The following is a 16043-nucleotide window of genomic DNA, read 5'->3' on the forward strand; positions in this document are numbered from 1 at the left end:
AGGCAAATACATATACTCAACCACTTGCGGAGAACAGATGTAAAATGTTGATTAAAAAAAAAACAAAACAATAATTTGGGTGCTGGTGGCTCACACCTGTAATCCTAGCTACTCAAGAGGCTGAGATCTAAGGATGGAGGTTCAAAGCCAGCCCAGGCAGGAAAATCTATGAGACTCTTATCTTCAGTTAGCCACCAGAAAACTGGACTGGCACTGTGGCTCATAGTGGTAGAGCTTTGAGCTGAAGAGCTCAGGGACAGTGCCTAGACCCTGAGTTCAAGTCTCATGATTGACAGAAGAAAAAACAAAGTAAAAGGACTGTCCAGGAGAGGATATGTAGGAAGGATGAGTGAATCCTATAGGTCAAAAAGAATGGTAACATGTTACATATACATAAATGAATGAAACCTACTAAACACTGCTTGAAAAGCAGAGAGGAGAAATCAGCATATAGTAGGGCAAATAAATTTTTTCAAAGTAACCAATGTACATTATGTGAAATTTCCCAGTGAAACCTCTGTATTACAAATGTGTGCTATTTCAATAATAATAAAACTTTCCAGCAGTGTTGATAAACAACGTTGAATCTTCTAACTTATATGAGCACTTACTATCTATCAAAGTTCCTGTTGCTTAGCAATATTTTGTTATTTCCAGCATATCCTGGGCCTTGGACTCAGGGCCTGAGCACTGTCCCTGGCTTCTTTTTGCTCAAGGCTAGCAATCTGCCACTTGAGCCACAGCACCACTTCTGGCCATTTTCTATATATGTGGTGCTGGGGAATCGAACCCAGGACTTAATGTATACAAGGCAAGCACTCTTGCCACTAGGCCATATTCCCAGACCTTTCCAGCATATATATTTTATTAGATATATTCTCTGGTATTTTACTAATTGATCTGTGGTTAAATAGTATTCAATGTTAATTTCAGTTATTGACTGCTGATATGTATTACTGCTACATATATGCATATATTACTAATGAAGCTATTCAACTGGTTTTTTTTTTTTTTTTTTTTTTTGGTTGGTTTAGGGGCTTGAACTCTAGGCCTGGGCCATGTCCCTAAGCTCTTCAGCTCAAGGCTAGCATTCTATCACTTGAGCCACAGTACCACTTCCCTTTTCTGAGTGGTGTACTGGAGATAAGAGTCTCATAGACTTTTCTGCCCTGGCTTCTTTGAACTGCAATACTCAGATCTCAGCCTCCTGAGTAGCTAGGATTGCAGGCAGGTGTGAACCACCGGCGTCCTGCTTCAACTGATTTTTTTTTTTTTTTCCCAGTCCTGGGCCTTGGACTCAGGGCCTGAGCACTGTCCCTGGCTTCTTTTTGCTCAAGGCTAGCACTCTGCCACTTGAGTCACAGCGCCACTTCTGGCCATTTTCTGTATATGTGGTACTGGGGAATTGAACGCAGGGCTTCATGTATACGAGGCAAGCGCTCTTGCCACTAGGCCATATCCCTAGCCCTTCAACTGATTTTTCTATACTGATTTTTTTCCATCGTGCAACTTTACTAAACTCTGTAGTTCCAGCAACCTTTTTTCTAAATTGCTTAGGATTTTCAAAATAGACTTAAGATCCCTCATCTATAGATCTGTGTGTATATACACACATGCATCAAGTATTACTAGGGTTAAACTCAGGGCCTCTAGTTCAGCTCTTTGCTGGTTAATTGGAGATAGTCTTACAAATGTGTCTGCCTAAGGTAGTTCTGAACTTTGTCCTCCAGGTCTCAGCCTCCTGTGTAGCTAGGATTACAGGCATGAGCCACCAGCGCTGGGCTTCATCCTTTTTTTGGGGGGAGGGGGAGGCTGGTGGGTAGGGATTTGCAGGAGTCCTGGGGCTTGAAGTCAGGTCCTCCTACTCTCCATTAGCATTCTTGCTCATTGCTGGCCTTGAGTGTTGCTGGCCACTTGAGTGCTACCCTCCACTTACAGCTTTTGGCTGGTTTAATGGAGATAAGAATCTTGAGGTTTCTTCATTTGAGAAATTACATTGATACATGAATAGTAAAACAACCTTCTATTCCTAAGCTGAAGCCAGTACTGAGGATGTGACTCAGTGGTATAATACTTGCCTAAAAGAAACTCCACTTTACATAAGGTATAATCTTCTAACATATATATATTTTTTTACTTGACTTGCTCAAATGTTCTTGAAAATATTGGGTATCTCAGTAAATCTTTTTAGAATTTTGGTATTAGAGTAATACTGCCCCCAGAGGTTAAGGCAGGGCATTTTCTTTTCTTTTTTTTTTGGGGGGGGGGTTGGTTTTTTGGGGTTTTTTTGCCAGTCCTGGGCCTTGGACTCAGGGCCTGAGCACTGTCCCTGGCTTCTCTTTGCTCAAGGCTAGCACTCTGCCACTTGAGTCACAGCGCCACTTCTGGCCATTTTCTGTATATGTGGTGCTGGGGAATCGAACCCAGGGCTTCAAGTATACAAGGCAAGCGCTCTTGCCACTAGGCCATATCCCCAGAGGCAGGGCGTTTTCTTTCCAGGTTTCTGAAGAGCTATCTTACATTGGTCTTATTTCTTTAAAACCTTTAGTAGAATTCACCGAGACCATCTGCACTTCGAACTTATTTATAGGGAAGTTCTTTTTTTTAATTAATTAATTTATTTATTAATTAAACAAAAAATAATTTTTTTTTTGGCCAGTCCTGGGCATTGGACTCAGGGCCTGAGCACTGTCCCTGGCTTCCTTTTGCTCAAGGCTAGCACTCTGCCACTTGAGCCACAGCGCCACTTCTGGCCGTTTTCTGTATATGTGGTGCTGGGGAATCGAACCCAGGGCCTCATGTATACGAGGCAAGCTCTCTTGCCACTAGGCCATATCCCCAGCCCCTAAACAAAAAATTTTTGACAAGGTGTTGTGCAAAAGGGGTACAGTTACATAGTAGGGCAGTATATACATTTCTTGTGCTATCTTACATCGTGTTTTTCTTTCCCTTCCCTAGGTCAGGTAGACATATATACAATACACAGTGTACCAAGAACATATACAGTAGCCACGCCTAGGTCTTTAAATGTAATGTCTACAATAGACAGCATGTCGACAATAGTCTTATATGAATGTACATACATAGCTTTGGAGCTATTTTGATCCACTGAGAGGTCAATTTTTGACCTTTATATGTTGAGTAGTTGTTTGGTTTTAGTTACATATTGTAGGGTTGCTGACCCAAACCTGTGGGAAATACCATTTGACAAGCAGTTTTTGGTTTCACAGACTTTGTCTCTACTGTCTCCCCCTTCCCCCACCTTATAGTCATATATCAGGGAGATCATGTCCCTTTGTTTTCTGTGTTGTAGGCTTGTCTCGCTCAACATTATTTGTTCAAGTTCTGACTATTTCCCTGCGAATACCAATATTTCACCATTTCTAATCGCTATGTAGTATTCCATTGTGTATAGGTACCATATTTTTTGGATCCATTCATCTGTGGAGGGGCATCTGGATTGTTTCCATATTTTGGCTATTGTGAATTGTGCCACGACAAACACGGAAGTGCAGATGTCTTTTTGATATCTTGGGACCTGTTGTTCAGGATAGATGCTTAGGAGTGGTATGGCTGGGTCATAGGGTAGGTCTATGTTGAAGTGTTTTTGTTTTGTTTTTGTTTTGTTTTGTTTTGTTTTGTTTTGTTTTGTTTCCTGGGCTTGGACTCAGGGCCTGAGCACTGTCCCTCGCTTCTTTTTGCTCAAGGCTATCACTCTGCCACTTGAGCCACAGCACCACTTCTGGCCATTTTCTGTATATGTGGTGCTGGGGAATTGAACCCAGGGCCTCATGTATATGAGGCAAGCACTCTTGCCACTAGGCCATATCCCCAGCCCGTGTTGAGGTTTTTGAGGAACCTCCATACTGTCCTCCAAAGTGGTTGTACTAATTTGCACTCCCACCAACAATGGAGGAGGGTTCCTCTTTCCCCACACCCCCTCCAGCATTTGTTGTTGTATAGGGAAGTTCTTAAACTACAAAATAGGCCAGACATTGGTGGCTCATGCCTGTAATCCTAGCTACTCAGGAGGCTGAGATCTGAGAACCACAGTTCAAAGCCAGCCTGGGCAGGAAAGTCTGTGACACTCTTATTTCCAATTAACCCACTAGTCTTCAGCAAAAAAGCTCAGACACAGAGCCCAGACCCAGAGTTCAAGCCTCCTGACTGAAAATAATAATAACAGTAATAATCTCTTCGACAGATTCCCTCTAGTCAAGTTATCAAAAAGAAAGTTTTGTATATTTCCTAACCTGTCAAATATGCTACCTTAAATTGTTAATGTTTCCTATTATCATCTTAATACATATAAACTATTGTGATATCACCTTTGTTATTCCTAACACCTTTGTTATTTCTGAAAATTTACCATTAGTATTCTTAATATCAACCTGGTCTGTGGTGCTCACTAGAGAAATTATTTCACTTCTATTCCTTGGAATGAAACAGACAATCAGGTCTTTCAGACATTTTTACCTCTCAAAGCTGTACTTAGAGATATCTAGATGATGGAATTTTGTCCAAAGCACAGAATATTTGGCATAACAACCATTCTAAAGGAATCCAGAGCAAGGGTAAGGGAGCATAACTTACTAGCAGTGAGGACCCCAGGTATACTATTTGTCGAGTATTTCTTAAAATTTTTTTTATTTTTTATTTATTTATTTATTTTTTGCCAGTCCTGGGGCTTGGACTCAGGGCCTGAGCACTGTCCCTGGCTTCTTTTTTTTTGCTCAAGGCTAGCACTCTGCCACTTGAGCCACAGCGCCGCTTCTGGCCGTTTTCTGTATATGTGGTGCTGGGGAATTGAACCCAGGGCCTCATGTATACGAGGCAAGCACTCTTGCCACTAGGCCATATCCCCAGCCCCTTAAAATGTTTTAATCTCAAACTGAAAGGAAAGCACGGTGAGTGAGGCATTAGTAGAATAACCGGATTTCCTTGCAGGCAAGTGGTCCATGGCCCAGTCTGAGCTCTGGAATATATTAGAAGATGATGGTGTTGAAGGTAGACAGACTGCCCAAACCCTGGGAGATTTCCACTTATTGCCATGGCTGAAGAAAGTCCTAGGGGCTTATTCTGTACTGCCCCAGTGACATTCCACTGCTGTTAACCAGTACTCATGTTCTTCCTGTGTGTGTTCTAGGTTTTCTTTCTCAGCTGGTCTCTGACAAGCCTCTGACTGAATGCATCCGGGCAGGCCACTACGCAGCAAGTGTCATAATCAGGCAAACCGGCTGCACCTTTCCTGAGAAGCCAGACTTCCGCTGACGGAAGAGCACAGAGCTCGGGCCTGCGAGGACAGTGTGAATTCCACATCAATAGAGAAAAAAATGTTAGCACCCATCTTTTCCTACTATAATATGGTCATTCTTAATCTAGAGGGTACGGTAATGCTCATAGAATCATTAGGCTTTCTGCAACCTGAAAAATATGCTTATTTCCAATGTCTGCTAGTGCCTCTTCAATGTCAATTAAACAGGAATTTCAATAGAAATTTTTATTTCATTTTCGATTACTTTGTAAATTCAAGTGTATTTAGTGAATTGATCAGTTTTTTTACACTTCTGCTTTGAATGCAGATGCAATTTAATATGATAGACTTTTTAAAGAAATTAATCCTAACACATCAATCTTTAGCTTTTTATATAAATATATTTAATTTAGGAATGTGTGCATATACATACACACAAATAAGTAAATACCACATATATACAGGATAAGCAGTGAAATAATGTACAAAAATATTTATCATGCCAAATTACTCCAAATAATCTCTTCAGTATGCACTCAAACATGTAATAAACATTGGTAATTGAATAATTTGCCAAATTTTATGTTATATTACAATATTTGAATTATGACCTTATGCTTACTTATGGTACTCTATAATTTGATACAAATAAAAATTTCTCCTATGGGAATTTTTTTCTTTGTCCTGTACTTATAAAACAAAAGATTATTATACAGTACTAAGCCCTGATATTGAACCCAGGAGTTCAAGGCCGGCCAGCCTGATCGACATAGCAAGACCCTATCTCAAAGAGAAAAGTAAACAAAACCCACGAGCTTTGTAGCATTTTAGCTTGTCCCTGACCCATCACCTACTTCCCAAAGAATGCAAGAAACAAGAAAGTTATAGGCTCTTCATGGGGGAAAGCAACAAAGAATTGTTCCTGAAGAAGCACAGACTCAATCACTTGTTTCAGTTTTGTTCAAATAGCTTTTAAAAGGGGAATGAATATGATATCTCATCAAAGGAGGATACAAGTGATACTCTAGAAAATGTCAGAGCTGGGCTCCAGTGGCTCATACCTATAATTCTAGCTACTCTAGGAGGCTGAGGTTTGAGGATCGCAATTCAAAGACAGCCTGGCAGCAAAGTCCATGAGACTCTTCTCTCCAATTAATCACAGAAAAAAGTCAGAAGTGGCGCTGTGGCTCAAGTGGTAGAGTGCTAACCTTGAGAAAAAAGAGCTCAGAGACAGCACCCAGGCCCAGAGTTCAAGCCCCAGGACTGGCAAAATATGTATGGGCATTGGTGAGTCATACCTGTAATCCTAACTACTTAGGAGGCTGAAATCTGAAGAGTGCAGTTTGGAGCCAGCCTGGGCAAGAAGGGTCTGTGAGACTCATCTTCAATTATCCACCAAAAAGCCAGAAGTAGAACAAAAAAGTGCAGGGACAGTGCCTAGGCCTTGAGTTCAAGCCCCAGGACTGGCAAAAATGAAAGTGGAAATGTGGCTCAAGTGGTAGAGCACTAGCATTGAGAAAAAAAAGCCAATCAAGAGTGTAAAGCTGAAAAAGGGCTCCTAGGGGGCTGGGAATATGGCCTAGTGGCAAGAGTGCTCACCTCGTATACATGAAGCCCTGGATTCAATTCCCCAGCACCACATATACAGAAAATGGCCAGAAGCGGCACTGTGGCTCAAGTGGCAGAGTGCTAGCCTTGAGCAAAAAGAAGCCAGGGACAGTGCTCAGGCCCTGAGTCCAAGCCCCAGGACTGGGGGAAAAATAAATAAATAAATAAATAAATAAATAAATAAATAAATAAATAAATAAATAGATAAATAGATAAATAAATAGATAAATAAGTAAAATAAAAAGGGCTCCTGGGGGCCAGCCCTACACCGACCCCATGCTCCCATCCAGTGAGAGTGCCTAGTGCCTGGTGAGAGTGCCTAACAAGGGAGCTCTGGAGCATCCATGCCTTTGAGCAGAAACCCCTGACCCTGAGCAGTGGAGCGGGGAGTGTCAGAAATGAGGGGTGAAGCCTGTGCAGCTATTAAATGATATAAACTGGGGGTGGGGGGTATAAAACCCTTAGTTCAAGTCTCAGTACTGGGCACACAAAAAATAAAAATTTTAAAAATCTAAAAGCTTGGGCTGGAGATATGGCCTAGTTGCAAGAGTGCTTGCCTCATATACATGAGGCCCTGGGTTCAATTCCCCAGCACCACATATACAGAAAACGGCCAGAAGTGGCACTGTGGCTCAAGTGGCAGAGTGCTAGCCTTGAGCAAAACAGAAGCCAGGGACAGTGCTCAGGCCCTGAGTCCAAGGCCCAGGACTGGCAAAAAAAAAAAAATCTAAATCTAAAAGCTTATGCTACATAGTGCTATCAAAATTTCACCAAACTTTTTTCATGTGTGAGAACTCACATGCTGATTCTAAAACAGAAATGCACAGGACTTAGAGCAGCCAAAGTTACAAAAGTAGAACTAAGTCAAAGGATTTATATGAAGTGATTAAGACTTTTTTTCCTTCTATGTGTTAATACTTCATCTTAGACTCAGAGCCTGCGTGCTGTCCCTTAGCAGATTGTCTGTGTTTAAATCAAAGCTAGTACCTTACCACTTAAGGGTTGTGGCCCAGTAAACACACACACACACACACACACACACACACACACACACACACACATATTCACTGATGCCAAGGCCCCTTCCTATTCAGAAACATGTCTCTAGTGGACAAACGTGTGGCAAGGCGGCAGCAGCCTTGGTGGGTGGTGACGGACAGCCTCACAGGGTCTCGTCAGGCTTCTCTAAGAAGCCTGTTCCTGATTTTTTTGTTGTTGTTGTTTGGCCAGTCCTGGGGCTTGGACTCAGGGCCTGAGCACTGTCCCTGGCTTCTTTTTGCTCAAGGCTAGCACTCTGCCACTTGAGCCACAGCGCCACTTCTGGCCGTTTTCTGTATATGTAGTGCTAGGGAATTGAACCCAGGGCCTCATGTATACGAGGCAAGGACTCTTGCCACTAGGCCATATCCCCAGCCCCCTGTTCCTGATCTTGATGATCTCTGAAGTCCATCCATTTCTAAAGTGCTTTTTTTCATCATTCTGTTCCATTCAACACTCACTGAGCATACTGCCCAGCCCTTCTCAGGCCAGGCCTACATAGAAAATGGTCCATTGACCCATTTAGAGCTCCAGCATCTCACAGTAAGTGAATGAAAAGACAGATTGGAAATGAGCTTGGCCATTTGTTCCAGAGTCTGTAAATACCGTGTGAAGATCCTCAGCACAAGGCCATGCCCTCAGCCGGTCTCATCTGGTTCTCCACCATTTTCATAAACCATTAGCTGCGCAATATAGGTACCAGCAGTCACCAAGCATACTTCACCATGTTGTCCCTCCTTGCCCTGGAGAAGCACTTGTTCCAAGGAGGGGCCTCTAGGGCTAGGAATATGGCCTAGTGGCAATAGTGCTTGCCTCGTAAACATGAAGCCCTGGGTTCGATTCCCCAGCACCATATCTATAGAAAACGGCCAGAAGTGGCACTGTGGCTCAAGTGGAAGAGTTCTAGCCTTGAGCAAAAAGAAGGCAGGGACAGTGCTCAGGCCCTGAGACCAAGGCCCAGGACTGGCAAAAAAAAAAAAAAAAAATGGAGGGGCCTCTAGCCACAGTATGTGGCAAAAATCCACTTAGGGAAAACTGGCCATAAGGTCAAATGCTATGAAGAATAAACATAGACTACAGGACTCAGCTAACTGCCAAATTAATTATCTTACTAAGATCTAAATGTTGTCATCTGGTCTCCTCCCTCAACTTTGTTGTGAATTATATACTTTTATCCCTTAGATTTGTTTAAGTCAGTGTCACACAAAACCTAATTATATTCCTAGTAGTAATCCAAAAATGTTGGCTCGTGGAAGACCAACAGCCAAGTCCATCTGGTCCGTTTTCATCAGAAGATACTGCTAGCATGTCATCTCAAGAGCTCTCACCACCAAGGCCAAATGCCAATGCAGAAAAACCCTCCAAGCCGATCAGCATTATATCTCACCCCCAAACATGGCTTTGAAATGCAGGTTTAGACAGCATGTGAACTGCTAGTGAATAATTGCTCCAACAGGATCAGCTCAGTAAGGGCCAAAGGAGTAAACATGATCGTCCATGTGAATAAAACGCAAGGGTTGTGTATAGATGAGACACATTAAGGGTTTACTGTCGGCAGCACAGTCAGAAGGAGACTCTTTCCTTGCTCAAGTGTGAAAGCCCATCTATAAACAGCTTTAACAGCTCTGTGGTGCTAGACAATTGCACCATTGAAAGACAAGCCTGCAAGTGCTCCCGACTTCCAGGGATTACTCTGTGCGTCTCAGAAGTAGGTGCTTTGTCCTGCTTCTCCTTTATGTGAGTAAATGTCTTTTTCTTCTAGGAGCCCCTGTTCCTCCTCTCAGTGCCTTGTGGCTATTGTTTAGCTGCTATTGACATTGAGAAAACCAAAGCAAGGGGAAGCAGCCCTATAGGAACCCATCCTAAGATATACCTCACTCCACAAATTGCTCTGGGTCCCAGAACCATTACCCTGTACAAATGCAGGATGGTCTGGGATATGTCAGTTGTTTTTGTTTCTTGTTTGTTTTTGTTTTTTTGTTTTTGGTTTTTTTTTATTTTGTTTTGTGTTTTTTTTTTGCCAGTTCTGGGGCTTGAACTTGGGACCTAGGTACTGTCCCAGAGCTTTTTTTGCTCAAGACTAGCACTCTACCACTTGAGCCACAGCACCATTTCTGGCTATTTATGCCTTGTGGTACTGAGGAATCAAACCCAGGGCTTCATGCATGCTAGGCAAGCACTCTACTACTAGGCCACATTCCCAGCCCTGGGGTATGGGATTTTTTTGTTGTTGTTGTAGTAGTAGTAGTTGTTGTTGTTTGTTTGTTTTACTGGGAAGCAGTAAATCCATCCAGAAAGCCAGGATAAACCACCTGATCCAAAAGTGTCTCCTGAGCTCTATCAGGCGGGCCTCTGGGGAGGGAGCTGTACTGCAAAGCAAGTCCTTGTTCTAGAGCCCTGCTTCCAGGAGGCAAACAGGTAAGGACCAAATACAGAAACAGTTGCTGTAGACTTCCATCAACATAAGTAGCCTACTTCCACATTGCTGGACTTTTAACTCACCTGATTTCTAAACAACTGACGTGTTGTTGTTTTAAACAGCATATGAGTCAAACAAACATGTCTGTGGACCACTGGTTAACAATCACTTTATTCATAGCTAGATGCTGGTACCTCATGCCGGTAATCTTGGCTACTGGGGAGGCTGAGATCTAAAGAGAATGGTTCAAAGCCACCTGAGCAGAAAAATTCATGAGACCAATTAACCAGCAAAAAACCCACAAAAAAACAGAAGTAGAGATGTGGCTCCATAGTAGAGTACCTACCTTGACCAAAAAAGCCAGTAAGAGCTCAAGGTCCTGAGTTCAAGCCCCAGTACGGGCACATAAAAAAAAATCACTTTATTTATGTCTTAGTTAAACACAGTAGGCAGAGGCTCTGCTTATACCAAATACCAGCCTTTAACACAGGCAGAAGTCTTCTCCAACATGCTGTGGTTAGAACCCCCCAAACATTTACTAACTCCCCCAACATGGGGTGCTCACACACATGGGGGTGTGCTTTGGAGAGGAGGCACCTCTTCTAGGGACTTCTGGAGTATAGAAGTCAGCTCTAGGCTCTTTTCCTTCTGCCACTTTCTGGCTGTGTGATTTAGAACACAGGCATTCACTTTTGTGTGTGTGTATGCCGGTACTGAGGCTTGAATTCAGGGCCTGGACACTGTCCCTGAGTTTCTAGCATTGTACCACTTGAGCCACAGCTCCACTTCTGGCTTTTTCTGTTTATGTGGTACTAAGGAATCAAACCCAGAGCTTCATGCATGGTAGACAAGCACTCTACCATTAAGTCACATTGAGTAAAAAAGAAGCTCGGGGACAGTGCCCAGGCCCTGAGTTCAAGCCCCGGGACTGGCAAAAAAAAATGGGGATAATAATAATATCTATTTATTTTGGTTGATGTAAATATTTTACAAATCATACTTAACACATTGCACTTAAACATATTATTTTTGTAGCTATTATCACTATTTTACTTTTCAGTGCTAAGGATTTATTAAATCCAGCAACCTAAGCCAGCTTGGCAAGTGCCATATGAGTGAACTACATCGCAACCCATCATTCTTATTATTTTTATTAAGAATGATATCACTGTCTGTGATAGCAACACAGTGGCTGGGCAATGGGAAATGCTCGATGAAGACAAAAGACATTCCTTGGAAGCATCCTCAGCCCTCTCCCATATTCACGAGCCTAGAGGCCTGGAACCAGCAGCATGCCACCCATGCCCCTCCTGCCCCCTGCAGAGGTGCCACCTACAGTGAGAACAGAAGACTCTGTTGCTTTCAGGGGGCACAGGCCAGATCATGTTGTGCCTCTCTTTTTCTTACAGAATGAACTTCTTTTTTTTTTTTTTTTTTCTTTTGCCAGTCCTGGGGCTTGGACTCAGGGCCTGAGCACTGTCCCTGGCTTCTTTTTGCTCAAGGCTAGCACTCTGCCACTTGAGCCACAGCGCCACTTCTGGCCATTTTCTGTATATGTGGTGCTGGGGAATAGAACCCAGGGCCTCATGTATATGAGGCAGGCACTCTTGCCACTAGGCCATATCCCCAGCCCCAGAATGAACTTCTAACTCCTTCATTCTTTATTCAAGGTCCCTTCCCATTGGGTCATCTGCCCACATCTCTCTGGAGACCCTCTCCAGGGGGTCTTACCCTTCACTGACCTGCCACTCCCTGGCTACGCCAAGAACATGTGGGCTCATCCTGGGGATCCCTTCTTCCAGGTGGGGCCCTTGTATGATTCTACTGCCTAACTCCTGTTCGTCCTTCAAAACCTTGTGGTCAGAAGCAGGTGGCTCACACCTGTAATCCTAGCTACTCAAAAAGCTGAAATCTGAGGATTGTAGTTCAAAGCCAGCCTGAGCAGGAAAAGTCGGGGAGACTCTTATCTCCAATTAACAACCAACAAGCTGGAAATAGCTTAAGCAGTAGAGTGCAAGCCTTGAGCACAAAAGCTAAGGGACATGTACCCAGGCTGTGAACAAGCACATACACATACAAATACACCCCCGTGTATATGCCTCACATGCACAAAGCCTTGGTGAAGGTCAAGGTCACAGTAAGAAGTGCTGCCTTTGAAAAACTTCAGCATTTTCTGTTTCCATTGTGTTGTTGGCAGTTAGCATATTTCAATTCCTATTGTTGCTGCTTAGCTGGTATGCTATCAGAGGAAGGGGTCTAGGACATTTTTGTGACTCTCCCTTCAACACATATACACACACACATATACACACACGTCACCATTGCCACCACCACTACCACCACCATCACCACCACCACCACAGCCACCACCACGTAGCGAAAGCTGAGAACACTGAAAATGCTCAATAAAGCAACATTTTAAGCTTGAGTGAATGGCCCAAAGGACTGTTCCTTTCAACAATTATGGCCCAATAAATTATACTAGCCTTGCCTCCTGGAGGGAGAGGCTACACCAAGGCCCCACAGATGGGAAACTGCTCTGTCTGCCAAAACCCAGACGCAGGGCAGCCTTGGCCCTGGTTGGCTGTCTACCTGAATCTGGGTTTAACAACTTGGCCTGCAGTTTTACAGCATGAATCACGGGGCTCAGCACAGCAGCATGAGTTCTTTGTCCGCATGCTGGTACCAGCTGTGGGGGGAACTGGCCCCGAGGTGACTCACCCACTAGAGACCTGCGGCGAGCAAGCGGGCTGGGAAGGGGAGGTCTACACCCCAGGCAGCCTGGCCGGGGGACTTGTTTTCCTCCCTGGATCCTGAACCGGAAGAAAAAAAAAAAAGTAGTTGGGCAGCGTGGCATAAGTCTGTAATCCCAGTTACTTGGGGTGCTGCGGAGGCAGGAATGTCGCTTAGGTCCAGGAGTGTGGGGCCAGCCTGGGAGCACTGTGAAACCTATTCCCTCCCTTTGTTTGTTCTGGTCCCAGGGCTTGAACTTAGAGTCTGGATGCTGTCCCCTAGAGCTTTGTTTGCTCATTAGCACTCTCACACTTGAGCCACAGCTCAAGTCTCACAGACTTTCCTGTCTGCTGGCTTCGAGCTGTGATCCTCAGATCTTGGCCTCCTGAGGTAGCTCTAGGACTACAGGCATGAGCCACTGGCACCCAGTGAAACCTCTTAAGATGGTAAGAAAGGGGAGGAGAGGGGAGGGAAAGGAGGACGGAAGGTAGGGCGGGGCGGGGGGGGGGGAGGGAGGTGAGTTTACCACACTTGAGGACCTGGCTGGATGCAAAGGGAGATGCCTGCTAGGCTGGAGGTTGAGGATGGAGGTGGGGGGACAGAAAAGGGCCTTCAAGGTCATGACTGACAGAGAGGACCCATGTCAGTCAGAATTTATTTTAGCTCCAAGCGCTGTGTGGTCCTAAGAAGAATTCAGGAATCCATCAAATTTAAGACTTCGGAGTTGGGGTTACATATCTTAACAGACAAAGAAATGCAGTATCCAAACAAGTGATGCAAGGGCTGAGACTTCTCTGAGGAGGGGTTAAGGGTCTGCACTCTCAGAGCGGTTATTCCCTTTTTGGGTTATGTAGTCATTGGTACAGGAGTATAAATACAGAGGCCATGACTGGGGCATGTTCCTTATGGTTTAACAAACACTTCTAAAAAAAAACAACCAACAACCAAAACCCCTGATGGGTAGGCATTTGATTTCTATGGTATAAGTATACTCCTAAGATGCTGAGATCTCACTACCTACAGCCTAGGCTCCAGGGAACAGCCTGGAGGAGATTGTCCAGCCAGCCATTGTGAGCCTGAGGGAGCTGGCTCTTTGTACACTGGGTTTTTTTGTAGGTTGTTTTGTTTTGTTTTTCTGTTTGTTTTTTGAGATGAGGACTTGCTATGTAGCTCGGCCTGGAATCATGCCCTCAAATCAACCTCCCAGTGGCTAGGACAGCAGGCAGGCTGGCTCGGGCTCCTGACACTGCTTGTCAAGGACCACCCGCACGAAAACAGCCTTTTCAGGTAGCTCCCCATCTCAAATTAGGCAGAGTCAGTAGGATTAAGAGTTTGAGGTCAGCCTGGGCTATGTAGCAGTACCCTGTCACACACACACACACACACACACACACACACACACACACAAATCAGTGAGATAATATAATAATTTCCTTAATGGATGGTAGGTAGCAGTTGGCCATGAGCAATGGGGAAAATGCAAAGGAAACCTAAATGGAGGGGGAGATTACAAGGTCCCTAAGAGAAGATACTGTAATTAACACTGCCTGCCACACAGGTCACCTCAGCCCTGCAGACTGAACTCAGCCCTGTACACAGGCATTTTTCACAGGCAATCTCAGTAAGTACTCAAGCCCCAAGGGCTAATGCTGTTGTTCTCATGGTAGAAACAACCCTCTTTTAGTCTATTGAACATTGGTAACAGGTTAAACTGTTTTTACTGCCACAAATTAACTAGAAGCAGGAGACGAGCCTGGCATCTCTGTCTCCATTTTGTGTTTGTCATTGTTCCAGGCCATTTTCTCCACGGTCACTTTGCAGTCACCTTAGGTTCCAGGAAAGACAAGACAGATCAATAACATTTTTATAAGAACTAAAATTACTCCTAAGGAACAGCAGTCTTGCAGGCCAAATCACCCCCACGTGAGAGGATAATTACCAGTGGCATTAGGCTGCACCCGGGACCTGGAGAAGTCGTCTTACCGGAACCAGACTGCTCCCTTCTAGTCATGACAGCAGTAACAACCTCTCCAGAAGCTGGAAGAATGAGAAGTGAGATCATGACTGGCCAGGTCACATTGGTGACAGGGACTCTTAAGCTATGCATCTGTTTTGTCCCTGGTCCCCTATTATTTCTCTATTTCAATCTGGAGGTGGTTGAAGGTGAAGTGTTATCTTCTCATTGTGCCACATCTTTCTCTGTTATATTCCTTCCCAGTAAACTTAAAAAAAAAAAATCACATTCACTGTGTTTGCACCTTGCCTGAGAGCTTCTCTTTCCGTGCTTAAGGAGTGAGGTTGAGGTGCTGCATGGGTTTTCTGTTAACAATGGAAATGTGTGTGCTGTTGATCAAACTCAGAACCTCAGACAGGCCACCTGCAGATCTACACCCCTAGCCCTGAAAGTTTAGTTCTGAATTGTAGCAGTTTGAACAGGTACTTAGGACTAGTGGTATAACTCATTGATAGAGCATAACACTGGGTGTGTGTGTGTGTGTGTGTGTGTGTGTGTGTGTGTGTGTATGTGAAGTTTAGAATTAAGCATGGAAATGTTTAAAAGAAGAAAATTCAGGCCAAGTATGGTGGAGAATTCCTCTACTTTCAGACCTGAGAGGCTGAGGCAGGCAGATTTGAGTTCAAGTCCAGCTTGGACTATATAATGAGATCCTCTTATCTCTAAATACACACACACACACACACACACACACACACACACACACACGCCTCTACCTTGTGTATGTGTGTGGCCAGCCAACAACAACAACAAAAAAAGCCCTCAGAGCACTGATATTTGTGAGTTAAGGTATGTATAATGTCTGTACATAGTTGTTTCTTTAGGGACTTGGGATGCTTCAAAGAATCTGGCCTATTTGAAAAACAACTTAGTCTCATAATTTCCCCTTCAAAACATGCTGTTGAGTTCTGTTTCCATCTCTGCCTTTTGTTCTATTCTAATACTGAGCTAAGAAGGCCTGACCCTGCTTAGCTTCC

The 16043-nt window shown here is 44.1% G+C and overlaps 1 protein-coding gene across 2 annotated transcripts in view; it reads left to right on the forward strand.

Moving 5' to 3' along the window:
• The window catches only part of Adk (adenosine kinase), a 420812-nt gene extending 414888 nt beyond the window's left edge, over positions 1-5924 (forward strand). For both annotated transcript variants that reach the window (XM_048339095.1, XM_048339096.1), the window contains exon 11: positions 5147-5924. In XM_048339095.1, the coding sequence (XP_048195052.1) occupies positions 5147-5271 (125 nt within the window). In that variant the 3' untranslated portion in view covers positions 5272-5924. The remainder of the gene's footprint in view (positions 1-5146) is intronic.
• The last annotated feature ends 10119 nt before the right edge of the window (positions 5925-16043 follow it).

Source organism: Perognathus longimembris, chromosome 2, assembly GCF_023159225.1.
Source record: "Perognathus longimembris pacificus isolate PPM17 chromosome 2, ASM2315922v1, whole genome shotgun sequence".
Taxonomy (NCBI): domain Eukaryota; kingdom Metazoa; phylum Chordata; class Mammalia; order Rodentia; family Heteromyidae; genus Perognathus; species Perognathus longimembris.